The sequence below is a fragment of the Cornus florida genome, unplaced genomic scaffold, assembly GCF_030987335.1.
Source record: "Cornus florida cultivar Cherokee Brave unplaced genomic scaffold, ASM3098733v1 CherokeeBrave_3.0.0_Hap2_Chr11, whole genome shotgun sequence".
NCBI lineage: Eukaryota > Viridiplantae > Streptophyta > Magnoliopsida > Cornales > Cornaceae > Cornus > Cornus florida.
The window spans coordinates 115,576,293-115,603,602 of NW_026775581.1; the positions used below are offsets into that span (position 1 = coordinate 115,576,293).

At 33.6% G+C, this 27,310-nt stretch overlaps 4 protein-coding genes across 5 annotated transcripts; 3 read left to right on the top strand and 1 right to left on the bottom strand.

Annotated features, from left to right (window-relative positions):
• Positions 1–2,933: 2,933 nt before the first annotated feature.
• Positions 2,934–10,403, top strand: LOC132286924 (nucleobase-ascorbate transporter 6). 2 transcript variants are annotated; one of them, XM_059789357.1, is made up of 15 exons: positions 2,934–3,178; positions 3,416–3,577; positions 4,731–4,828; positions 4,948–5,121; positions 5,642–5,742; positions 6,318–6,393; positions 6,537–6,596; positions 6,756–6,940; positions 7,523–7,619; positions 8,108–8,194; positions 9,083–9,141; positions 9,250–9,341; positions 9,452–9,529; positions 9,631–9,791; positions 9,925–10,403. In XM_059789357.1, exons 2-15 carry the CDS (start codon positions 3,472–3,474, stop codon positions 10,141–10,143), a joined length of 1,593 nt encoding a protein of 530 aa, XP_059645340.1. In that variant the 5' UTR covers positions 2,934–3,178; positions 3,416–3,471; the 3' UTR covers positions 10,144–10,403. The 2 variants fall into 2 exon arrangements, with proteins under 2 accessions (XP_059645340.1, XP_059645341.1); XM_059789358.1 differs by lacking the exon at positions 2,934–3,178 and adding an exon at positions 3,191–3,286.
• Positions 10,404–11,666: 1,263 nt separating this feature from the next.
• LOC132286923 (pentatricopeptide repeat-containing protein At2g29760, chloroplastic-like) lies at positions 11,667–13,803 on the bottom strand. The gene is made up of 2 exons (XM_059789356.1): positions 11,976–13,803; positions 11,667–11,856 (listed from the first exon to the last, which is right to left on the bottom strand). Exons 1-2 carry the CDS (start codon positions 13,667–13,669, stop codon positions 11,817–11,819), a joined length of 1,734 nt encoding a protein of 577 aa, XP_059645339.1. The 5' UTR covers positions 13,670–13,803; the 3' UTR covers positions 11,667–11,816.
• A 1,967-nt stretch (positions 13,804–15,770) lies between these two features.
• Positions 15,771–18,073, top strand: LOC132286567 (putative disease resistance protein RGA3). Its single transcript, XM_059788918.1, has one exon. It carries the CDS (start codon positions 16,626–16,628, stop codon positions 18,042–18,044), a length of 1,419 nt encoding a protein of 472 aa, XP_059644901.1. The 5' UTR covers positions 15,771–16,625; the 3' UTR covers positions 18,045–18,073.
• Positions 18,074–18,485: 412 nt separating this feature from the next.
• On the top strand, positions 18,486–22,198 carry LOC132286566 (putative disease resistance protein RGA4). Its single transcript, XM_059788917.1, has 3 exons — positions 18,486–20,182; positions 21,099–21,184; positions 21,742–22,198. The coding sequence occupies exons 1-2, from the start codon at positions 18,489–18,491 to the stop codon at positions 21,136–21,138; spliced, it is 1,734 nt and encodes a 577-aa protein (XP_059644900.1). The 5' UTR covers positions 18,486–18,488; the 3' UTR covers positions 21,139–21,184; positions 21,742–22,198.
• The last annotated feature ends 5,112 nt before the right edge of the window (positions 22,199–27,310 follow it).

Below are 27,310 nucleotides of genomic sequence, written 5' to 3' on the forward strand. Positions count from 1 at the left end.
AAGCCTCCTCAGAGAGATGGCGATTTACATCTTCATATCCTCTCTCCATTACATTATCTCATGCTTTTTATGTCTTCTTCCTTTTTTCTTTTTCTTTTTTTCTTTTTTTTTTCATGTCTTTTGTTTTATTTGAGCTCTTTACTTCATCTTTCTGTTCCCTTTCTACGATTGCTTTTATTAGTGCCTTTCAATTTCAACTCTACGTGACTTTATTATGGAGTGAGACATACAAATGTATTGTTTTGGAACATCAATTTATACAGAAATATGCAATTTACGCCCTTCTAATTAACTTGTACAAAACACAAAACTAAATGTGAGATACGTATTTCCCAAATGATGTAGATGAAATTATTGATGGTTGTCTTGCCACATCAACCATCCATAAATGACAGGTTATTTTCTTGCAGTTGGTTGTTCTTTCTTTAGTGAAACATCTATTTTAGTTTAGAGTCATAATTAAAACTAAAATGAGTAAAAATAAAAAATAAAAATTCAATTAATTAAAAGAACCCCTCCCACTTTCTTTCACCGATTTAATAGTTACAACCAATTTTTTTCAATGACTTTTGGTACAGCTGGATTAGTTTATTATTATCATAAAAATTATTTAGATCATTCTATTTACCGATCAACTTTAACAACAAATTTTTATCGTCACACCAGATAAACAGAAGAAGCATATCCATAATTAACCAGAAGACACAAACCAGAGGATTTGCTAGGTGTTGTGTGGGTCCCCTAATGAGGAAGTTAGGGATATGGTGGTAATAATGGTATCGTATCAAAGGAATGAAAGCAACAGCCACGTTAGGTGTCTTGTCCTTTTCTTAATATAAAATAAAAAAAAAAAAAAAAACACATCATTTGCTGGTAATTTTTTAGTCACATCACTAACAATACTTTTTGTTTCAACCAAAACAAACTATTCTTTTGCCCCGAGCAAACTTTGTAGCTTCAAGTATATCCATCCCATCCAAATTGAAGTGATTCATCAGATGATAATTGCATATGACTAAAGTGGTTTTATTTGATTTTTTATTTTTTATTTTATAATTTAAGAACAATGTTGTTTTGACATGTCAACAATTAAAGGTTATATAAAGTTCAAAAAAGTAATCAAAAGGTAAGCAAGAGGACAAATTTATAAAGCTCCTGATTCGTAAAGTTTTTTTTCATTATGACCCTCTTCCTTTTCTGATTGTGAAATAATTACCCTTGAACAATCAAAAAACACTAGTAATTGGACATCTTATATTCAAAGGTAACATAATTGAAGCAATTATGTGATGTATTACTAAAATATGCAATTAGGTTCTAATTGTACTATGTTATTAATATAAAGTGTCCAATTAATGCTCTTTTTTATACATATTAATTCCTTCCAAGAATTTATAACTGACAAAATACATTTTTGGTGTAAAGCACTACAAGTGATCAGAACAAATGGAATTCAATTACACGAAAATCTAATAACTCATTTGTCATTTTGATAATCCTTTCCATATGCTTAAAGCCTTAAAAATAATAATAATAAAATAAAATCCTTTTCATATGCTTAAAGCCTTAAAAAATAATAATAAAATAAAGTCTTAACCCTTCTAAAAAAAATCCTTTTCATATGTGATACTTTGCTCCTGTCACATATATTACATGTGAAAAAGCCATGTTGAAGTACTCACGACTTTTACAATTTATTTGACCAGCAATGTTCATTCAATTCACTGGTTTGACCTAAACTGTTTTTTATTTTATTAATTTTTTTATTCCCTTAATTCCTAATTTCCACATATCGCAAATTTACCATTTAAGTGTTGCGAATAATTCCACTCCATTATGTGATAGCAGGACTAACAAAATATCTCGCCAGTCAGATATTTCTCCTCTTTAGAATGATTATAGGTAGTTAAATAATTTTAGGGACAAAAATATAACTTATAATTGAAAACCCACATTGTTACGGGACGGAGATGGGAAAAGGTCCCCCACCCGCTTTGTTTATAATATTAAATTACAATTTTATCCCTATATTTTATTTTCTCTTTAATAATATTAGGTATATATTAAGAAAATCCTAACTTATTATATTTCGATTACTAAGTATTATTTTGTATTATTCTTATTTGATGTTCTAACAATAATTTTAGTTTTAAGTTTGAATTTATAAGTTGAATCTTATTTTTATTTGCATAAGAGAAAAAAAAATTATTATTACAATTGAAAATTTATTTTATTATTTATTTTCATTAGATTCGTATTACAATTAAGAAAATAATCTACAAAACCCGCCCTTGTCCTGTCTCACTTCGCCCCTCTCGTTTAATAAACGATTTTGAGACAAGAATGGAAATAGATATTTTAAACAAGGATTACAATGAACACAATATATTTTAGTTGCATGATCCCAAAAAATCACATTTTTAACAGCTTGAGTAATAAAATTTAACAATCATTAAATAAACTCATTAGGCTTGAAAACATATTACGACGTATTGGTATTCAATCTGACCCACTGGTCAGATTTACCTGATTATTAATAGTTGAGCTTTTTGAACTTAGATTATCACACTATTATACAGTCATGTACATATATGGTTCCATCTATTAATAATTTAATAACAGTAATGAAAAAGCTTGAGCTTCGAAGGAAACCTATTTTACAATACAATTAATAGAACACACTCACATTTATTCTACTAATGGGAGATCATTATGTCATTTCTTTTAGTAAAATGATCGAACTAAGTGAAAAAAATAAAAGTTTAGTAGATGCAAGTATCAAATCCTCTTTATCAAATTTAGAACTGGAACTAATGTCGTTTGTTATATTTTAATCTTTAACAACTGTCTTTGTCCTTTTTTTTTTTTTTTTTTTTTTTTTTTTTGAGGGGGGGGGGGGGGGGGGGAGCGTGTTGGGGTGGGGCAAGGGGTGGTGGGAAAGAAAGACAAAAGAAGGGGTGTGTTCATTCACTTCACTGGTGTCATTCATTTATCTCGTTTCTTCTTCACTCTTCCCTATACTGTGTCTCGTTTGATTTTGGAGTACAATTATCAACACATCTAAAGTTGATCTCTCTCTCCACCCTTTCCTCTGGACTTTCCTGGGTGGGGTCTGTATTTTTATGGACTTAATTAGCAACGCATCACTTTATTTTGTTTTCGAAAGATTGTCACAAAGGTACTTCTGTGCTTTCTCTTTTTCTTTCTTGCCAGTAGTATTTACACTATTTTCTCACATTTAAGTTGCAGTTTCATTTTCACGGTTATATACAACCGACTACCACATGTGGGTTGTTGTTCCAGACCTGTCATTGTTATTTGGTTCTTGAATTAGTGATTCAGTTTTCTGGGTACCCCAATTTTGTAGTTTTTTTTCTTCCTTCTCTGATAAATTTGGTGTTTTGGTTGTGTGCAGGTTTAGATTTTGTACTTTTTTTTAGGGTATTTCTTTTAGAGAGAGAAAGAAAGTTTATGGCTGGAGGTGGAGGAGCAGCAAAGCTGGATGTGCCAGCGCCACACCCACCAAAGGATCAGCTTCCCAATGTTTCCTTCTGCATTACCAGTCCTCCTCCATGGCGTGAGTCTCTGTTATCCACTGTTTTTTTTTTTTTTTCTTTAGCAAATGCTATAAATTTTATTTTCTCTAGAATAAGTAAAAAAATGTTGGATTCTCTGCTCCTCTCATTTTTTAATAGAAAAAAAAAAAAAAAAAAAAAAAAGGAAAAGAAAAGAAGAGAATTGAATCTAATCTGTTGTTATCTCTATTTATGCATACATATGTACGTATGAAAGTTAGACTAGTTAGCTTTGGGTTCTGATTCTTCTGATTCTATCTGATTTCTTTTTCATAAAGTTGGAATTATTATTTTTTGTTAATTGCGTATTTTATTTTATTTTTTTATTTGGTAACAAAGAATCAACCCACCCGCTATTCACTTTGGACTCTCCGTGGTTTACAAACTCCTAATATGTGTATCAACTGTGTATTGCGTTATGGCATATCGAGTTTTTTCCTTTCTTATTAAGTACGTTTGTCTTTTCCATTCTATATTTGAGCAAAGTTCTATTTCTGTAAAGGAAATGGCTAATCTTGTGAACAAATTATGCTGTGTGTGTAAAAATTTCTGTAAAGGAAATGGCTAATCTTGTGAACAAATTATGGCTAATCTTGTGAACAAATTATGCTGTGTGTTTTTACTTATCGGTCTTGTCCATGTTTTTGTGTGATTGTTGGAAATTTGAAATATGGTATGACGTTTCCTGTAACTATTTTATAATCGTTGATTTAATTGAAGCCAATTTAGGATTTTTTATTGTTTACTGCTACGTATCCTTTTATATATATATATAGTTTCCTGTAACTATCTTATAATCGTTGATTTAATTGAAGCCAATTTAGGAGTTTTTATTGTTTACTGCTACGTATCCTTTTATATATATATATATATATATATAATCTCTATATAGTCAATTCACATATGGTAAAACTAAGTTCCATCTAATATCACTTTATCAAAACTATTTTTGGATACATAATACCTTTTAAATTTTAAGGATGTTGTGTCAATAAGTATTGTAGTTCAGTAAATACAATATCATTGTGCTGCATTCTTTCTCTTTATGGTCAAACAAATTTGAGTTTTTTGCTTTGTAAATTTGTAGTTGTGTGCCTTTGTTTTCATGAATAGTTTTTCCAAATTCATAAAAAAATTGGCATATTTCTCATGCAGATGAGGCTATCCTCCTTGGTTTTCAACATTATTTAGTGATGCTTGGCACAACCGTTATCATTCCCACTGCTCTTGTTCCTCAAATGGGAGGAGGAAATGTAAGACCAACAAATGAACATATGCCCCTCTTCGTAATTTCTTTTTTTTTTTTTCATGGTCTTGCCACAAATAGTGATCTTTCCCAATCTAAGCGACACCAAAAATGTCATTCTTACAGGAGGAGAAAGCAAAGGTGATCCAGACACTGCTGTTTGTTGCTGGGTTGAACACATTGCAGCAAACAATTTTCGGGACTAGGCTACCTGCTGTGATTGGAGGGTCATATACGTTTGTTGCACCTACAATTTCAATTATTCTTTCTGGTCGATTCAGTGATGCAGACCCTATAGAGGTTTGTGATCTAGATCACATCCCGTTATCTGTGTTGTCTGGATGGAACATTGCAGTTGCATTAACATGTGATGCTTATCAAACAAAAAAATGCACAAAACTGTGGTTTACATGTGCTGCTTAATGCACAAAACTGTGGTTTACAAGTGATGATTATCAAACAAAATTTGCACAAAACTGTGGTTTCACCTGTTGTGTTCCCGTTGAGTTATTCTGAAAATGTGCATTTTTGTTTTTTTTTGTTAATAACTTGAAATTAGACAATTGTGGAAAACATGTGTTGTCTGCTTTAGGTCAATTAAAAATGTAATAGTCTTGCCAGCTTTCCCATTTTCATCGAAACAACACCTCGTGAACATACATTTTGGATTACATTTTTTCACCCTTTTGATAAGAACTTGCACACTGAAAAGCAGCAGCAAATGTAGAGAGAAAGAAAGTGAAAAATCAAAATCCAAAAGCCAGAGTAATCTTGATGATATTTGATTCTAACTACGTGATCGCTTTCATTGTCTACTCAGAGATTCAAGAAGATAATGCGGGCAACCCAAGGTGCACTTATTATTGCTTCAACTCTTCAGATAGTCCTAGGTTTCAGTGGCCTTTGGCGTAATGTTGTCAGGTTGGTTCAGAATTTACAAAAATGCATAAATTCTAGACTATGCTGAGACAACTTGGATTTTTATTATTTTATTTATTTATTTATTTTTTGCATTTTGTTCAGTAAAAGTTTGGGCCAACAAGTGGTCATGGATTTAGGTTTGGGTTTGAGAGCAACGATTCGTGTAAAATAATGGCAAGGATTAGGTTTATCTCCAGCCTTCTTTTCCCAAACATCCCACGTAGGTGAGGCGTAGTTTGGGTAATGCAATTTTTTAAGTATAGTAAATAGCTGGCTTGGACTTTTGAGCCTGCCATGATGTGAATACCATATAGAAGACAAGTTTGGAAGTATTAAGTATCCCAAGATATCTTCCCAGTTGGACTTACTCTGGTTGGCTCACATTAAAAATGACTTTAAGTTGCTTGCCAATCGAATTTCCGAAGCCCGGATTATTTGGGTTATACTTGGCTCCTTTTCATCTTACTAATACTAATCCATTGTCATGTTTGCTCTGACTGGAATGCAGCAGAAATTTGAATACTGTTTTGATTATTTCCCCATCGAAACACGTCTGAAATTCTACATATTCTCAGGTTCTTGAGTCCACTTTCTGCGACTCCTTTGGTTGCTCTTGCTGGTTTTGGGCTCTATGAGCTTGGTTTTCCTGGGGTAAGTATACTTCACTGGTCATGGATTCGTGGGTTTTATGAATTTTGCATGTGTGTGTGCACAGGCATGCATCTGTTCTTATGCATGCTTGCTTGTTTATGATTGCATTCCACTGGATAACAACTGTTACCTTGGTTGTTTAGGTTGCCAAATGTGTTGAAATTGGACTGCCGCAGCTTATCATTTTAATTGTTTTATCACAGGTAGAATTCTTTGATATATAACAATAAAAATGTTTTCCTTACATATAATTGTCATTTGCAATTTATTTCCGTGTTGAAAAGATCAACACTGTTTCCACGCTCAATCTTGTCTTGAAATTATTCCTATTAGACTTAAGTTGTTTATTTCTCTATGTGCAGTATTTAACTCATTTGATAAGCGTAGGAAAGAATATCTTTGGCCGTTTTGCTGTTATAATTTCAGTCGCGATTGTATGGATTTATGCTCACCTACTCACTGTGGGTGGGGCCTACAATGGTACAGCGCCAAAAACACAAACAAGCTGCCGTACTGATCGTGCTGGACTTATTGATGCTGCTCCTTGGTAAGCATGTGTTGTTCCTGTTATTAGTCAATTCTGTATTTGTATATCGTTGAATGTAAATTTGATGATTATTCCACGTTACAGTATCTATTTAACATCAAAGTGTCTAAAAGTTTTGATAATTTTTTTTTTTTGTTTAACCTTGCCAAACATGTTCCATTCTATCATGCCAATTGTTGTTTCTTAGACACTTTCAAGTTTTGCTTACATTTATTTGGGCAAGCTGAATGGAAGACCATTGATAAATAGGCTATCTTGATTATAGTCTAAATGGAAGAGAACCTGTGATTCATGCATTTTATTTTTGTGGTGTTTAACTTGAACTTTTCTTTCTTTCTCCTTTTGAGTTGTTCATTATGCTTTTGGTCCCTTAATGTTTTCATATCATATATGTATTAATATATACATATGTATGTTATTGAATTAAACATTGGATTTTAGGTGTAAATGGTAATTTTGGAACAAGAGTGATGACTAATGATCACTTGATTTTATATTAGCATATATAAATTGTGGTTCAGTAATATGGGATGACGTGTGCAAGAGCGTTCCTTAATATTGTACCGGGGTTTGCATTTTCAGGATTAGAGTTCCATATCCCTTTCAGTGGGGAGCACCTTCATTTGATGCTGGTGAAGCCTTTGCCATGATGATGGCTTCCTTTGTTGCTCTTGTAGAGGTTTGTTTCCTTCTTAGTGACGCTAAATTAAAACTGGATGTGCTTCATTGTAATTTTTGTTGTGGTGGTTATTGTTAGGTTTTTCCCTTTTTGCTTCTTTGTGATTGTTGCTTTGGTGGTTGTTGCTTCTTCCTTTTTAGACAAGTGCTGTGGTGGTTGATGCTACATCATCATCATCATTTGTATTAGAAGTCTCCAGCTGTCTATATTGTTTCTGCTATTTATTTATTTTTACTATCTTTGTGTTTTTTGATTCTTCGTTGATCACTTGTTTTTGCGGAAACAGAATCAATTTTCATTGGTAAAGCTTGAAAAAAATATCTTAAAAGTTGAGTGGTTATACCTGTTTAACTATGAGCAGACATAAATCTAATTGTGCTTTGGGAATGCCTTTATATTTCCGTTGTTGTCCTAGTTTCTTTATTTCAAACTAAATTTTGTACTTTGCAACTAGTTTGTTTCTTACATGTTTTTAATGATATAAGCAGTCCACCGGCGGCTTTATTGCGGTTTCAAGATATGCAAGTGCAACTCCCTTGCCGCCTTCTATTCTCAGCCGCGGTGTTGGTTGGCAGGTATACTAAGCTTGTTGGTTGTCTTTCAGTAGTGTGATTGAACTTGAGAATACAGTCGAGTGTTTTGGTTGAATCAGGTTGTGTTTTGCATCCACCACAACCTGAGAATGTTTCCTCCCAAAATTTTAAGTTCTCAGCTTCCCTATATGTGCAAACAGACATGATATCCATATGACCAAAAAAAACAAAGAAAAGATAGAAGAAAAATCAAACTGTGATATTATTGGCATCCATCCTTGGGTGGTGTTTGAATCCAAAGCATATTCTTTTGAGTAATAACTTACCATCTTTGCTGTCACATGAAAGAAAAAAAAAAGAAAAGGAAAAGAGGATGCACTGTGACTGAGAGATTCACTAGTGCATTTTTCATGATCTTTCTGCTGCAGATTCAGGAGTGCATTCATAATGATCTTTCCGCTGCAAACAGTATATCATGTTTGTCCGACCTATATGTCAATCTCAAGCAGTTAATACCAAAAAAGAAAAAAGAAAAGTAAAAAAAAAAAAAAAAAAATCCATATTGAAAGTGGTTTAACTATCTGATCTGGGACAATCTAGATTTAACAGCTATTCAACTACAAAGGATTGTGGCTGGAAAATGATAGGCTCGATGAGGTTGAAAAAACTAACATTGTAAAACAGTAAATATGGTTGTAATCTCTCTCGCTCTGGGGTTCTGGGGCAGCAGAAGCAAGGTAATGATGCACCCTTAAATTGTCCATTGTTGATCCTTTGCAAGGATGATGTCTCAATTGAATAAGTTTCTCTACTTTTGTTGTCTGGAGTAAACAATCAGCAAATTTTCCGAAATTCTTGTGTTGGGTGAATATTATGTTATTATCAATGGTGAATAATGTTTTTTATTTTATTTTTTATTTATGGTCTCAGGGAATTGGCATTCTGATATCTGGATTGTTTGGAACTGCAAATGGATCATCAGTTTCTATGTAAGACACTTGCGATGAATTCCTTTCTGCTGTGAGAGCATTCTATTTGTATTCAACTTAAACATAACTCCCCTAATGACTCAAGGACTATGCTTGGTTTCCCTGCAGCGAGAATGCTGGTCTTTTAGCATTAACACGTGTTGGTAGTCGAAGAGTGGTGCAGATATCTGCTGGGTTCATGATTTTCTTTTCCATTCTTGGTAAGTTTTTTGCATATAAGCTTTGAAAGCATGGGAATAACTATATGATCTATCCCTTTCTTATGAGAATTATGGTCTTGATCGTTAATCAAATCTGCATAAATGTTCAGGGAAATTTGGAGCAGTCTTCGCTTCAATTCCAGCACCAATTGTTGCTGCTTTGTATTGCCTGCTGTTTGCTTATGTGGGTAGGTGTCTATAATGTAACTAGATCGCTACCAGATATTCTTCACCTCTGATTCATTAAATTTGTTGAAGTTGATGATAAATCTATATCATGCACATGCAGGTACAGTAGGCTTAAGTTTCCTTCAGTTCTGTAACCTCAACAGCTTCCGAACAAAATTTATATTAGGCTTCTCAATCTTTATGGGCTTGTCCATACCTCAATACTTCAATGAGTACACGGCAATTACTGGATTTGGCCCTGTTCATACCAGTGGGAGATGGGTATGCATAAAAATCCATCATTCCCCTTGATACTCTCTTTTCTTTGCTCTTTATCAATTTATTGCTAGAATTATGTTTTGGTTTGTCATGAGCTCAACTGATTGAAATTTCATGCCTTTTTCTTACTGAGCAGTTCAACGATATAGTTAATGTCCCTTTCTCATCGGAAGCATTTGTTGCGGGCTTGTTGGCATATTTCCTGGATAACACACTTCACCGGAAGGATAGTACAGCAAGGAAAGACAGGGGTAAGCATTGGTGGGACAAGTTCCGGTCCTTTAAGACAGATACAAGAAGTGAGGAATTTTATTCTCTGCCCTTCAATCTCAACAAATATTTTCCATCTGTGTGATTCTCTGTGACAGAGTTATAAGGTGCTCTCATGGAATTTTGCTTCCTTCCTTGATCATTTGTAGCTATCTGTGGGCAATGCTATTATATCGTCGTTATTTCGCTTGCTTATCATTTTATTACATGCTATATTGGTGTAAATTTGTTTCTTCATTTATAGGATGCCTTTGAACAAATTTTCTTATTTATTTCTCTTGTTGTAAATCCAATTGGTGATATGGAGTTGGAGTAGCAATGAACAAGTTTGCTGCTTTGCCTATACATTTTGTTCTCATTGCTGTACCAAATTTAATTCATGCAAAATTTGGTGTTTAATCATTAGAATGGAAGATTAGAACAATCCCATATAAAGTTATACTTGCAAAAAATGCAATAGCAGGTATGGAATGGAAATGATTCCTTGTACAGTGAAGGTCCTTACATACAACATCTGATGAAGGTAATAAAGATATAGTATTCACTTCAAAGTCAACAAAAGGACTCGGAAATATTTTTGTCCTCCATGGTTTGCCTGTGGGAATAAATGTGGCTCAGTGGTCAAAGTTGTTGGATAGATGGACCTCTCATGGACCACTCACTTGATATCTATTATGAATTGGCTTTTCAACTTTTGATCATCCTGGTCAGGAGGGAGGGAGGACCATTGTCATAAAGTACTGTAATATCACCATTATAAACCTCTGGTTGGTTGGGTCAAACTTCAATTTCAGTGACATACAGAGATTGATCTGAGAGCTTTACTAGTTATTCAAAATTCATGTTAAAAGAGCTTTACATTGTTCTACTCCTTTGTTCTCTCTATCCATCTCCAATACACAATCCTATCATCGATAAATAATGATACTGTTGAATGTGCATTACCTAGTTAGTAGAATACTCAGTTCCCGAGTAGGTTTGCCCGTGTTTGAGTCCGTTTGCCATAATAATAATAATAATAAAACTGTTGAATAATACAACTATTTACAAGGGTCTATTATTTAGAAAAAAAAGTCTTGAGGCTCTATTTGGATTAAAAGTTGCATTGTTTTTCTTAGCCTTTCACTTTGTCAGAAAAATGTACCATTTTAAGTGAACAAAATTTTGCAAACTTTAACAAAAATAATTATTCAAAAAGATAAAGAGAAGTTATGTAACTTATGGGAGGAGTTGCTATTGAATTATATCATTCAACAAGAACAACCGAAAGTATTGGCAAATATAAAATCATGAACTTACTTCTTTGGTTCCAAGTTTATATATTCTTTGAGTTTTGAGGAGACACAAGTTAGGTTTATTTCCAGCTTCACTATCTTTGGGGCAAGACATAAATGCAAGGGAACATTTTGATAGGGGGGAGGGAGAATATACATACCACTTTTGAGGACATAAACAAAAATTGCAATTATGGATCACAGAAGCTACAAAAGATTTCATTCATGTTGGTTTTCCAGAACATCTCCTCATTAGTAAATACGGGGTGGTCCATCACAACATTCTGGGCGATGATGGTTTTGCTTCATAGTAGCTTCTTTCAATTCACAATTCTACAGCTAGATCAACGAAAGAACAGATAATTACCAGTAATCGTTGCACGAACAGTTTCCTTCTTTGAATGCGTGGAAACGAGAACGGTCTCTAACAATAATTTCTCTACCAAAAACTTTGGAAATAGCCTTCAGAGCTGAATGACAATCTTCACACGTCCTTAAATTTTTCACTATCCGAATTAATGTCCCTGGAATAGTACTCGTCAGTCCAAAAGAAATAGCTAACTTTTCACTATGCCACGCCACAGCTTGCTCTTTATCTTCCTGACTTAAATCAAATGAAGCATGCATTGTATTAGCAACATACCCTTCAAGGCTTACTCTTTCCATAATTTCATTCAACTTTTCTCGTATCTCCAAAATCTGTGGATGCAACTGATCAGCAACTCGAAATTCATGAACAACGCCATTCACCTCAATCCAACTACAACCAGGGCTTGTATCATTCTTTCTCTCACCCATTACCTTCCTCAGTTGAGCAACTCTCTCCTGTCTACCCAGAGAAGCATACAAGTTAGAAAGAAGTACCTCACCTCCACCACAATCACCAGAGTACAGTTGCTCAACATGACTTAAGATCTGCTCTCCAAGATTCACATTGTGATGGATTCTACAGGCACTAAGCAGAGCTCTCCATATAACAATATCAGGGTCAATGGGCATGCTTTTAACAACTTCGTATGCCCTCTCTAAGTAACCTGCACGGCCAAGTAAATCAATATAGCATCCGTAGTGCTCAATCTTGGGTGAAACCCCCCACGAGATTTCCATTCTGTGGAAGATTAATGAACCTTCTTCTACTAAACCTGAATGGCTGCATCCATTTAGAACCGCCAGGATGCTGATCTCATTAGGCTTAATGTTCTCAGCCAACATTTGACCAAAAACACGCAGTGCATCCTTACCAAGCCCGTGAACTGATAACCCTGAAATCATGCTTGTAAAATTGAGAACATCACGTCGAGGAAGCCCATAAAAAACTCGATTTGCACAATCTATCCTCCCACATTTTGCATACATATCAATAAGAGCAGTGGAAATGTTTGAGCTCACCAAAATTCCATTCTTGTCTATATAGACATGAATCCAATTCCCTTGATCTAAGGCTCCAAGATGAGCACAAGCAGATAGAGCACAAACAAGAACAGCCTCATTGGGCTTCACATTTTCATCACATAACATTTCTTGGAAATATCTTAGGGCTTCAATGTACTTCTCACGTCCAACAAAACCTGAAATCATAACAGCCCATGATACATCATTACGCACAGGCATTGAGTCAAAGATTTCACAGGCTCTATCCATCTCCTCATGATTTGCATACCCACATACCAGACTAGTCCACGAGCATACATCTCTTTCAGACATTCCACCGAATACCTTGTGGGCATCTTCCATTCTCCCAAAAACAGAGTACATATTCATCAATGAATTGCCCACAAACAAATTAGATCCAATCCCATTTTTCAACACCAACCCATGAAAAATTTCTCCATATAATACCGATATTTGATGAGCACAAGAAGTGATCAAAAAGGTGAACGTGTACTTGTCCGGGACAACCAGCAATGGATGGTCTAACGCAACCATCTGACGGAATAGATTGATGGGTTCTTGAGAATTTTGGAGTTTGGAGTAAGCTCTGATCATGAGATTCCATAGTAGAATTGGCGGAGAAAACAAAGGATATCGATCGAATATGGTTCTTGCAGTGGTGAGGTTCTTAGCATAGAGGTAACAATGGATGAGAGAGTCAGTCAGAGAAGAATGCGATGATAATGCTCGAGTGACAACTTGTGCATGAATTTGTTCGAGATGAGAGATTGGTGGGCGTTGCTTCAGAAGGCGAGAGAGAGAGTGCGGATTAGGCTGGACAAACGGGTCTGGGTGGATTGGTTTGGAAGTGGCGGGAAAGGTAGTTGATGAATGACTAGTTCTATACTTGAAGAGCTTGAGATGAGCTATAACGAATTTGGGTCTGGACCATAGAATCACATGCATTTGAGGTTCTGGAATGAGGAAAGAAAAGGGTTTGAAAGTAAAGTAATATTGATCTGCTAATGGTGTTCGAGTTGTCTAATTTGTCCTTTATGTGTGCGTGTATACACATGCATGCTAATGAGAAGAATAAATAATCCCCTGCAAAATTGTGATTTTATGCTAACGCTATAATGTCAGTTTTACTGTTTGTTCTTAATTTTGATTCTTAAAAATATTTGGGAAACCTAGTAAAGAAGAAAAGACACAGTCTTTTATGAAATTTTAAAATTTTGTTGGGCTAGTGAGTTATAAAATGACTGGTCTTCTAAAAATTTGAATTTTTTTTTAAGGTTTTGTGAATTTTTTACGAGTTTAGTTTGGACACTTTATAATTATTTATATTTATATTTGTGAAAAGAAAATTCAATAGCAAAGTAGGAGTCTTTTTTGAATATTAATTCTTAAAAATTTTGTGGGATATGGAGGAGAAAGGACATGTCTTTTATGAATTTCCAAAATTTTGGTGGGAAATGAGTTAGAAAATAAAGGGTCTTTTTAAAATTTGAAATTTTTTCTTAGGGTGTTCGGTGAATATTTTAGGACTTCAGTAGGGGCATTTTAAAATTTGTATATGATAAATATACAAATAGTAGAAAATTTCAGTAGGGACAGGCCCTCGGAATTACAATATTCTTTTATCTCCATTTTCAATTGTCCATCTCATCACAGTTTTCACAAGTATGCTTGCTTCCAAAATGCTTGTCATTTTGTTTGGACGAACAGTAACACTAATGCAACCAAAATGATTGTTAGTGATATTGGCTGCCAATTTATTAATGCATGAAATGGCTGGGATGGGTTTGTCAACTAATGGGTGAGCAAACATTGTGATATTTCACCTCTACATTTATGTTTTGTTGGGTAAGAACAAAGAAAGAGGCGTGGAAAGAAAATAGGAAGTGAATTTTCTTTCTCTTATATAATCAAAGAAAAAAATAATAAGAAGGATGTGTCATTCTTCATTTTTTATAAATTTTTCATCTATTAAAAAATTGGAAGGAGAAAAATAAATTATTATAGAAGTTTTAAATTAAATATTATCATAAATTACACAAATTTTAAATTACAGTATTATGCTATATGAATTATAATATTACAATATTACTTGACATAATGTAAAAACAATTTCAAACTTTATTTTTCCTTCTCTCATAACGAATAGAAAAATGATAGGTCTTTCGATATCAATTGTCGACTCCTCCTCTGAGTACAATATAATTAGGAATGAGTCGAATAAAAAGAGATGTTTATGGGATTATTTTATTATATTTATTTATTTATTATTATTTTTTTAAAATTCTAATGTAATCCAATCACATCGTATTTGGAGGAGGAGTCGGTAATTGAGGTCGAAAGACTTATCATTTCTCTAACAAATATAATGAATTGTGACCTTATTCGCTTTTCTTCTATCCAAAGAAAGTCATAATCTCTTCTTTACGATGTCTCATCTATTTTTTATTCTTTTCCTTTTATTTAATTTTTTTCTTTCTTACATAATGAAGTATTATATATTTGAATATCTCTTAATTGTATTGACAAATTTTAAAAATTGTGAATACAAACAATATAAAAAAATGAACATATACATATACACATATACAAGTTGGGCAGGTCGTGACAAAAATAAAAGTAATTGTTTAAAATAAAAGTAAATTGTTTTTTAATGATCAATCACTGAATAGCAATTTTTTTCTTTTCTAAAGTTCGATCAATACAATAAAATCGAAAATTTCAATATTGGGAGACAATGCAATTATGCACACGGCATCTTTTGGAAAAGCAAAAGATTCCCAAGAAAAATAAAAGTAAAGGCATTATCAAATGAGTAATGATGACTTTTTGGGCTAAAAATTTGTCCATATTTACTTGAAAGAAGAGAGATGACACGACCCGAGTTCGCTGCGACGTTGACATATTGTTCGCTCAATTCCTGAACTGTAAAACAATAGTGTAATCATATATAAAAAGACTATTTTACCTCAAAAAATCATAATCATTATTTTAGAAGCCTCGTCTTCTCCAAAAATCATTACTTTAGAAACCTCGTCTTCCCATCTAACTACAGTTTTTCTCTCTCGCTCAAATTTATTCAATCTCTCAGTGAATTTCTCTCATCCATCTCTTTTTTTACTTTGCTCCCCCACCTCTCCACCCCCACAACCTCTTTGCTTTCATATTGTCTGTTTTCTTCACAAAAGCTACATGAATACACTGAGTACAACATTACACAGACCTAATTTCCTTCAAAAAAAACAAGATGAAGCTTAGTGATTAGGACTTATACTAGAGAGATGCGAAGTCGAAGAGAGTCAGAATCGGAGAAATATACAGTAACAAGAGAATTTGTTGGAAAAAAAAAAAAAAAATCTAGATTTCTTCTGAGTTCTTTTCTTGAAGATTTCATTACTGACGGAAAAGAAGGGTTACAATCTAATGTGCCACAACCTACAATGGATGCATGGATGCTATAACACCATTAATTAATGTTACGTCAAAATCACTTCAAGCCTTGGAACCAATTGCTTTGAACCACAATTCTAATCGTCTTTGGTGACTAAAATAAAAGTAAATTGCTTTTTGATAACCGATCACTGAAAAATTCAATGATCTTTATTCAGAGCCAATGTAATCTTTTGGACAAGTAAAAGATTCCGAAGGAAACTAAAAGTAAGGGCACTATCAAATGGGTATAAATTAATGGTAAAGACATAATATTTCTTCAAACCATGGCGTAGGCATATCATCTTTTGAAAAGTAATAAGGATCCAAATCCTCCACTTCAATATTTTCCGTGTTGCAGTCTACCGTAGATGTGCTCAACATGGTAATACAATTAGCTTGAAGAATTCGTATTCTTTCTTCAGACTGTAACATACAAACTTGCTGAAAACGTACTGTCCGGAAAGAACAAAAAATGGCAGAGATACTTCTATCTCCGCTTTTGCAGGTGATGTTCGACAGAATAGCAGCTGCTGCCACGGTATTTTTTGGTGAACTCCATGATCTCAAGATGAATGTCCAAAAGCTACAGGTGACAATACCAAGGATTCAAGCAGCTCTTGAAGACGCATATGACAAACATATAATTGACAAGGCTACGGCACTTTGGTTGTCAACAGTTAAAGATGCAGTATATCGCGGTGAAGAATTGTTGGACGACCTCACTATATCAGAGTCACGCCCTTCAATGGTGCCGCTGCGGACCAAGGCTGCAGCAGAAACTGCACACGAGTTGAATAATTTGGTGCTGGAAATAGAGAAGATAGCCAATTCTGTATATGAGTTCCGGTTAAAGGAGAGCCGTGTGTATTGGCAACCAAAGGGTGCATGTGAAAGACAACAAAGTACTGGATCAATTGTTATCGAATCAGAAGTTCGTGGAAGACAGGAGGATAAAGAGAAGATTGTAGACTTATTGATTGACGATGCATGGAAAGGAGCAGCAGCTACGACTAATTATTCGGATGTCTTGGTTATACCAATAGTCGGGATCGGTGGGTTAGGCAAGTCCACGCTAGCTCAACTAGTATACAACGATAACAAAGCAAGTGAGCACTTTGAGTTGAAAATGTGGGTTTGTGTGTCTCAAGATTTTAATGTGAGAAAAATAGTAAAAGAAGCTATTGAGTCTGGAACCAAGAGTAAGTGCGAGATCTCAGGCATGGATGCTCTCCAGTCTCATATGGTGGATATATTAAGCAGGAAGAGGCATCTGATGGTGCTAGACGATGTCTGGAATGAAGATGCTGATGAGTGGGAGACGTTAAGAACTTTGTTGGGAAGGGGTGTGAAGGGTAGCACAGTCATAGTCACCACCCGCAGTGAAAAGGTGGCTTCAATTATGGCCACAACTACTACTTCCATATACCGTTTGAAGGTGCTGGCTGAAGATGACTGCTGGGCTATTTTCAAACAACGGGCTTTTCGTCCTGAAGAAGAAGAAGACCATTCAAACCTGTTTCCAATTGGAAAGGAAATTGTCAAGAAATGTGGAGGTGTTCCTTTAGCTGCTAAGACATTTGGAAGCCTAATGCGCTTCAAGAGAAAGGAAAGGGAGTGGTTGTATGTGCAAAATAGTGAACTTTGGAATATCCAGGATTGCCAGACGGGGATTCTACCTGCACTAAGATTTAGTTACAGTCATCTGCCATCGCATCTGAAAAGATGCTTTGCTTTCTGTTCAATATTCCCCAGAAGTTACCAGATCAACAAGGAAAAGTTAATACACATTTGGATGGCAGAAGACTTAATTGCATCATACAGTATGATACCAAGACCAGAGGACATTGGTGATGAGTACTTCAATGATTTGTTGTGGATGTCTTTCTTTTAAGTTGTCAAGAAAACCGAAGATGGCAGCATAACAGAGTTCAAGATGCATGATCTCATCCATGACCTTGCACGATCTATTGGAGGATATGAATTCATGGTTCTTGAGCGTGGTCATCTACAAAGTGAGTCAACCCTAACTCGGCATGTATCTGTTTCTTTTCATATCAATTCGTTTCCAAATGCATTATATGAAGCAAAACATTTGTGAACTCTGCTTTTATTCTCTGGGGGAGATCTCAGGGATGATGCCCAATTTTCAAGATTTAAGTACCTGCGCGTGTTGGATCTGAATGATTGTGGCATTACGGTACTGCACGAATCAATTGGTGACTTAGTGTTGTTGAAGTACCTCGACCTCTCATACAATCAAATCAATGACTTACCCATAACGTTCTGCGAACTCAAACGTTTGCAGACGCTCAACTTATCTGGTTGCTACAATCTCATGCAGTTGCCCAATTCTATGGCAAACATGACAAGGCTAAGACATCTCAATATAACTGGATGTCTACAACTGGCACGGATGCCATCTTATATTGACAAATTACATGAGCTCCAGACCTTGTCAATATATGTTGTAGAAGAGACACCTGGAAGAAGCATCTCTCAACTGGAACGTCTGGACCTTCATGGTGAGTTGAAAATTAAATACTTAAGTAGACTGTATGATCCAGGTCAAGCACGGCTTGCAAGATTCTGGGACAAGGTAAACCTAGAATTGTTGGGCCTTTATTGGAGAGAGATTGATGACGAGAGTGTGACAGAATCAGATGTCGCTAGTCTCCTGAAAAAAGAACGCCCTTCCTCGTCAAATTCATCAGAACAACACGAGCAAGATGCTGCAGTAGCAGAAGTTATTTCAGCCCTCCAACCTCACTACAATCTAAAACGGTTTCTTCTGAGGGACTATCCAGGAACCAAGTTTCCAGCTTGGATAGGGGATCTTCATAGTTTGGTTGTGGTTGATCTGAGGCAGTGTAACAGATGTCAGCTTCTTCCTACCCTTGGGAAACTTTCATCACTTAGGATTCTCACTCTTCGTGGGATGAATGGTGTGAGGCGAATAGGCAAAGAGTTTTATGATGAAGATGAAGAATGGTCAAGCACATTTTTCCAATCACTCAAAGAACTAGCCTTGATAGATTTTCCTAGTTTGGAAGAATGGTCAAGTCCAGATGGCCAAGATGCATTCCCCATGATGTCCAAATTAATTATCAACCGATGTCCAAACCTGCAGGCCATGCCATTCTTTGAGTCTCTTCAACATTTGGAGTTGCGAGAATGCAGTGCAGCAATATTAAATTCCTTTGAAATTTCAACCTCCATTTCAGTTTTCATAATTGAAAAAGTCTCTGGATTATTGTCTCTCTCAGGAGAACTTCTTGCACACAGATCTAATCTCACATCTCTTGAAATTATCTCTTGCCGTGAGCTTCAATCACTACCTTCAGAGTTGGGGAACCTTACTGCTCTGAAATCACTAACCATTCGCTGGTGTGAAAACCTCTCTTCTTTACCACAAGATTTGAAAAACCTCACAGCTTTGGAGTCCCTGGAAATTGGTGATTGCTACAGTCTAACAGCTCTCTCAAAAGACCAGATTCGAGGTTTGAGTTCCCTTCGAATTTTGTCCATTGAGAACTGCACCAATCTGTCATCTCTACCAAAGAGTTTGCATTATCTTGCATCCCTTGAGCACTTAACTCTCATGTTTTGTCCAAGTCTAGATTCATTGCCAGAGGATCTGCAGCACCTCCCCGCCCTTCATAGTTTGACCATCATATCGTGTCCCAAGTTTTCACGTCTGCCACAGGGGCTACAACATGTCAAAATGCTGCATAGACTGGAGATACGGAGCTGTCCTGGTTTGATAGCATTGCCTGAACATGTTGAGAACCTCACCTCACTTAGATCTTTGGCAATTTCAGACTGTCCTAATCTGAAATGCTTGCCTGATGGTTTGAATCTTCTCACTGCACTCCAGCACCTGTCCATTCAACATTGTCCCGAGCTTGAAGAACAATTTGCACAAAAGGGAGGTGAGGATTGGCCAAAAATAGCTGGCATTCCTCATAAACACATCGGATCACCTATAAGCAGACAGTCCAGTGGAGATAGCAGTTCTAATACTTGCTTTGGGTGAGCAACTTTCTATCTAGCTGCAAGTTCTTATTATATATGTTTGTTCTGCGAGAAGATTAGCTATGTTAGTATTGTTATTTCCATTGGTTAATTGTTTCAATTAATTAATCAAACTAGCTTGAAGTCTTCTTGCAGACCATCAATGATTAAATGCTTTTCTAACAAGTACTGGTGGTAGGCTAACTTTGTGACACTATTCAAATAAGTAGATCAAAGCACTAATGAAAATTGATGCACTTAAAATAGAACTTTTAGAATCTCAAATAAAATGATATCTTTATTTCGGTTGCAGGCAAGTAATTGCCGCTAAAGGTTTGTATGAATCAAGAAAAGAAACAATAAATCTGCAGCATACACATATATACTTTAATGGTAATTTAATTACTCCAATCATATCTCTTGTTCAAGATATACAAAAACCTTAAACAACAGTGGTTGTCTACAAACCACCGACAATCATATGATTGCCTACAAACTTTTTGATAAGAAACCATCGTTTTTAGTAGGAAAAGAAGAAGTAAAAAGAAAACTCAGGTGAAGTTGCTGTACTTGTCATCTTTGCTGAAGCCACTTGGTTGAATTTGATCAACTATAAAGCCAGTTAAAAGTGAAACCAATTTGGTTTGCTTTAAAATGTTAGGATTCAAATCAACAGAGGTGGATAAAAAATTTATATTCATTATTGTAAAATTAGTTCTTTCTTTGTATACAATTTCACAGCTGTTGAGGTGGAATGGTGTTCACACTTTTTCAAAAGCCAATCAGGTTTTCATATTTGTCTTAGTGCCTATATGTTTCCATTCATCTTCAGGTGCTAGTTAATTCGATGTCCATCCGTATGTAGCTCAAAAACTTCTAGCTTGGCACGTTTTCTTCTTATTAGGCATATGCTTATTGGTTGCTCTTCTTGCAGGTTGCAGTTTAAAAAGTTCTTGAAGATGTTAAAGAAGTAAGACGTAGTGTGATGCTATACATATCTTTCGAGTTTCTCTCTCACAGGTGTGAACTATATTCTGTCATAATCCTTTAATGTGATTATTATATCTAAAGTGGGTTTCTAAAATAGAGTTTTATGCAACTGTTGGCATACAACAGATATGCTATTGGATCATCTTTTGTTGTGTTAAAGAGTTATGTTCATTGTTAGTAACTGCAACTGTTGTTTGTGTGTTGAAATGCTTCTTAAGCAACTGAGGATGATTAATAAATTATGTATTATAAATTATGATATGAGCAATGTGCTATAGCCTTTAGTGAGTTCATTCAATAAGAATTAGACTTAATAAGTCAATAATTAAAGAAACAATATTGAAAATTTAACAAGTAATGAGCAATCGTGAGATGACCATTAAATTATTGACTTGCTTCATTGACTAAAATGATGATCATGGTAGGAATTTTAAGTTGACTGACTGCTCATTACCTAATATCATTTGAATTTCCTGCCTTAAAAAAAAAAAATCATTTTAGTTTATGTACATTTATATATAGTCTTGTAAGATTGGTTGTTACCTGTTACTTGCTATCCTTGAGTTCACTCTATCTTTGCATTGCAGGAAACTAGTTATCAGAGAAATGGGAATGAAGTTCGGATTATTTCAAAGAGAAGTTGAATCCTTTATTTATATGCATATCGAGTGAACTTTGTGGTGAGATTATGATGTAATGATGACAAATATTATTTGACCAATTTGATGAACTTATTGTGCGTTTATTTGATGAACTTATTGTGTATTTATGAGAATTTAAGACTTGTAATTTGAGAATCATTTGGGTCGATAATTTGAATATTTTGTTATTACTCTGTTATCTAATCTCGCATTCATGTATTTTTTTTTTTTCTTCACACAGTCTCATTGGAACATGTTTCTCAGTTCACATGAGAGTATTGATATTTAAATTATTGTCTTATATGTTTTCAGGCCTATATAAGTGCTTAAACACACTTGTATATATATATATTTTTCTTTCTTATTTAGAATATGGTAATGGGCTACTATTCTAGGTGGCCGCAGTCAATGGCACTTAGCAGTTCTATTCATCAGTAATGCTGTAGAAGAGTATCACATAGTAGCACAATAAATAGGAAAATTGAGTGCACAGATTTTGCATAATATTAGTCTACATAACCATATTCAGATTTAAATTATCCAACAATGAGTATTATAAATTCAGCTATATAGGTTTAAAATGAGGATGAGAAGTATTTAACATATTCAAAGGACTGAAAGTCATAAATTACCTTTTGGTGTATGTTTCCCTGATGCCGGGTATGTTGAAGAGAAACTAGCAGAGAACATGAATCAGAATTTGGGGTTTGATCCAGAGACGATGCTATGCAGTTAAGTTCGTTGAAAGCTAGAATATTATGAGTCTCTTCGATTGTTGCAAGGCAAAATGCGTGAACGATTAAAACTGTTCACGTGTTGGTATTGCTTCGCAATAAATGAAACCGGAACAGGTCGTATATTTGGGGCATGAGTTTCGCCAAAGGGAATCAGATGCAGAGTTAACCCACTAGGACAAAGATGGGCTTGGGTTGCCGTGCATGATTTTTAAATAAAAAAAATTAATTAATTTTGAACAGAATTTGAGATTAAAATTCATTAGAAAAATCTAAGTATTTGTTTAATCTAAGACTAAATAAATACGGAGTATTTAAATACCATAATCACGAAATTTAAATTTTAACATGAAGAGAATAAAGAGAAAAAGTCCATCTAATGGTGGATTTTTTTAATTCATTTCTATTATGAATTAGATTTAATTTGAATGTTATTCCACCACTAGTAAATTTTATAATAGTACATTCTTAAATTCGATTTGGTTGAAAAGAAAGAAAATAGATATATATGTAAATATACATATATATATTTTTAATTTAAAATTTTGAATAAAAAGAAAGAAAATATTTGGATTTGGAGGGAAAGAATTATTAGTTGATGAGTTAGTTTTGTTATCTAAAAATGAAAGAAGATAAAAATAAATAATAAATAATAAATTGGGTTAGGATTTTTAATGAAAATTTATTTAATATCAAATTTATTATTATTTTTATTAAAACAAAATATATGAAAAAAAAAAGTATGTTAATAAAAAATTAAAAAAAAAAATGAAAAAATCTTATTGGCATAAGCTATGGGTGTTTGGGATTACTTCTCTGTTACTGAAAAACACTTCCATTCTAAAAAATAGTGGTGCAATTTGTTTGGTGGAAAAAAAAAAAAAAAAATTCTCTTATAGATGGTAAAAGTTAGGTCTAAAAAGCGCATTTAAGTGAAGTTATGAATCGTAACTTTTAAAATTGCATTACTGGTAGAGGTTCATGTTTTTAGGTAACTAATTTTTTTTAGACAATTTAATCCCTTTATATTTTTTATAAATACCATTTTATCCCTTTTACAAACAAAAAACAAACAATATTTGGACTCTGTAACAAATGAGGATCCTATTTTAGTTTGGGCCTCTCTAGCCGTCTTCCAATCTCAGTTTATTTTGGAACTCTGAATTATATAATTGTTAGGTGTTTAATTTTTAATAAATTGTGGCTTGTAATTTGTTTTTAAAATAACTATAATACATTTATGCTATTATCTTAAATAACAAGTAATAAGATTATTAATTGTGGTTAAATTGTTTAATTTTATTTTATGAAATGTTGTCTATATTACAAAATATTATATTATTAAATTTTATTATTAGATAGTATATGAGCAAATTTGCTTATTTTATTATTGGAATATGTGATACCCCCTAATTTTGGAACACGGATTGATCAAGTCCGCGCACAAAATCAAGGGATATCAAAACAATTTAAGTATTTAACAAGCACAGAATACAAAGATGAATAATAAAGAATAAATAAACCGCTGAAGAAAACTAATAAATAAATATTACTTAATGATTCTCCAACAATTACAATTCGGAAATCCCATAACTCAAGGACCCCTTGAAACATTATCCAATAATCCAATACTATTTAAAAGTACACAAGATGAATAGACGAATGACAGTCTCCCAGCTGCGGATCCTCAACCTCGAGACTGGAACCTCTAATAACCTGAAAAATAAATCGTGGGTTAAACCCTACGAGCAAGTTCACTCTACCAGGCCTCTGAAAACCAATAAGCAGATCATCTCTGATCAAAACCAAACCTAATAAAGTTTTAACTTTAATAAAGCACGATATACATGTCTATATATAATTATATATACTATACTAATCACATCCATTAATAGGTTTATTAAATTTCCATACCTATTAAATAATTATTAAAATAATATTCATACCTAGACCAATCTACCATTTCATTTTATAAAAACTCCTTTGACCTTAATCCCATCCTAGTCAGTTGTTTAATCATTTAAACAACAAATTATAATAAAAGAAATACTCTATTTAATCCCAACCCGATAATGATTTTAATTGTTTAAATCACATATCCAAAATCCAAGTTTTGACAAATCATCCACGTCTTCCCCAATATTATTTTATTAATGTAAAATAATACACTAACCAGTAAGTACTAAACTATTCTCATTTAAGAATATCTAACCCTAATCCAATCCATACATACAACAACCATAGATGATATTTTAATCATCTAACACATAACAACGTAATTATGCTTTGGCAAATCAACCATGCCATTGTAAATATTTTTATTTATATATTGGCAATTCAACCATGCCTCCATAAGTATATTTATTTATACATTGGCAATTCAACCATGCCTCCGTGTATGTATATTTATACATTGGCAATTCAACCATGCCTCCACAGGTATATTTATTCATACATTTAATTAGCAATTCATCCATGCTTTCCATATATGTATTCTATTCATACAAATATTTAGGTAATATATTTAATCACTTGACAATTCATCCATGCCCACACTTTAACCATGAATTAACTTTAAAATTAACAATACGCTAAATCATACATATCCATCACATGCATATTATACGCATATCATTAATTTAACAACCAGCCTATTAAGATATGCCAAATAAGAATGATAATATTAATTATCTTAAATGATTTATATATATATATACCTACACATATGTTATTTAATGTATATATGTGTTTAACACCTTCTTTAATAATCCTTGATTATTTAAAATCAATATACATACATACATACATATATATATATATATATATATATATATATATATATATACACTTCCTTCCATAACAAATTATTAATTTATTATATTTACACAAATTAGTCCAACTAAATATGTCAGAAATAGTTTCCTTTAAATACTCCATATTGGTTTAAAAAGTTTTCCGACACTTTCTCACTAAAACATAAATATCTCCTAGTAGGATGGGAATCTGATAATGAAATTGGTACCATTGGAAAGAAGACGAAAAATCCTTGAATTTGAGCTCAAGAATGACCCAATTTCGATTTAAAATGACTAAGTTATGACCGTTTTAATTTCTAGTGTCGAATTAGGCCAACATAGTTTCACACGCGCGCCCACGTGCTTACTATGCACTTGCACGCGCTGGATTCAAGCCTCCTTGTGTGCTGGTATTGGCTAAGCTCTTTCAGTTACCGTGAGCTCACCACACTGAATCCATCACTTCCTTTATGCCGCATCCAATGGTCATAAATGAGTGCGCAAATGAACACGCTCACACTAGATTATTTTCTATTAACTATAATATATCTAAGGTCCAGATCAGCGAGTGCACCATCTTCTCATGGTCTGCAATACACCAAATAATCCCATAGTGACCAGACCACTTCTATGGTCCAGATACACATGCGCACCAAAGTTTTATGCGCCGCGATGCACCATATCAATTCACATAAGTTTAATTAATCTAATGGCACCGCGCCGCACTGGATCAATTCTTTATTGTGCCGCCGCTCCACATGCGCCAGTTACCTAGTATATATATATATAAAATTATTTTCCTAACAAATAATAGGAAAATAAATCCTAATAAATTCCTAAAAATATCAGAAAAAAAACCAGAAAATTACAGAACAATTCTAGAAAATAAAGAAACCATAATTAACTCTCTTGGGTCACAAATCCACCTATAGATTGATTTTAAAATATACATAACACCTATATATATCAATTAAAATCCAATAATCTAAAAATCAAATATAATAGTTTATACTTTTTAATTATTCCGATCTAACCATAATTTTTAAACAAATAAATTTAATTAAAGCCTTGATACTCAAGGTGAAATCCTTATGAGTTCTAAGAGGAAAGTTAGAGAAAACTCGCCTGAAGGTTTCGAAACGAAACCGACGCTTTAAGCTTTAATTATCTCTTCCAATTCCGACGTCCTCCTTTTCAGATCCGACCTCCTCCTTGTCAGCCCTTCTTCTTCCTCTCTCTCTGTCTGTTTTATTTTTCTAACGTGTAAAACCTTTAACCCTAAAGCCTTATGTGTATTTTTATACACCTTAAATTCCAAATCCTATTCCAACTAGTATTATGAATTAAAATAATAATCTTTAAATAATTTATATCTATAAACATATATATATATAAATATATATTCCTTCCATAATTAACTCATTAGTTAATTAAATCATATATACTTATAAATATCAATAAATATATATCTATATATATATCTTTCCATAACAATTATTAATGAATTATATTTATATATAATTATATATATATATAAATATAATTGATACAAAAGTGATCATTTAAATAATTAAATAACCACGGACCTTCATTAATTAACCCAATAAGGTTTCATACAAGCCCAAGACCACATCTTTTGGTCCAACTTTCCTTAAGCCCAATCCAATTAATTTAAATAAATAAGATAATTAAGTAAATACAGAAATTAAAATAACTAATTACATGAAGCACATAAACAAACAAGAATTTACAACTAAGTCATATAATACCAATAAAATCAACACACCAATAATTCAATCAATAATCAACCACACAAACAATCAATCATCATACATAATCACGAAATATAACTTAATTAAAATAAGATAATTAATTTAGCACTCAATAAAATAAAATAAATCATTGAAAAATAAAATAAAATAATTAATCCTAATTAATAAATCTTTTAAAATTATCGGGGTATTACATTCTTCCCCCCTAACAAAC

Excerpts from the sequence above, each read along its gene's own strand:
- LOC132286566 (XM_059788917.1), top strand. The coding sequence starts at position 18,489 with ATGCAGTTGCCCAATTCTATGGCAAACATGACAAGGCTAAGACATCTC. Across the intron at positions 20,183-21,098 it reads AGTTCTAATACTTGCTTTGG|GTTGCAGTTTAAAAAGTTCT; the intron begins GTGAGCAACTTT and ends CTCTTCTTGCAG.
- LOC132286923 (XM_059789356.1), bottom strand. The coding sequence starts at position 13,669 with ATGCATGTGATTCTATGGTCCAGACCCAAATTCGTTATAGCTCATCTC. Across the intron at positions 11,857-11,975 it reads GAAAGAGTAAGCCTTGAAGG|GGACATTAATTCGGATAGTG; the intron begins GTATGTTGCTAA and ends GTACTATTCCAG.
- LOC132286567 (XM_059788918.1), top strand. The coding sequence starts at position 16,626 with ATGGCAGAGATACTTCTATCTCCGCTTTTGCAGGTGATGTTCGACAGA.
- LOC132286924 (XM_059789357.1), top strand. The coding sequence starts at position 3,472 with ATGGCTGGAGGTGGAGGAGCAGCAAAGCTGGATGTGCCAGCGCCACAC. Across the intron at positions 5,743-6,317 it reads CTTTGGCGTAATGTTGTCAG|GTTCTTGAGTCCACTTTCTG; the intron begins GTTGGTTCAGAA and ends ACATATTCTCAG. Across the intron at positions 6,394-6,536 it reads ATGAGCTTGGTTTTCCTGGG|GTTGCCAAATGTGTTGAAAT; the intron begins GTAAGTATACTT and ends TTGGTTGTTTAG.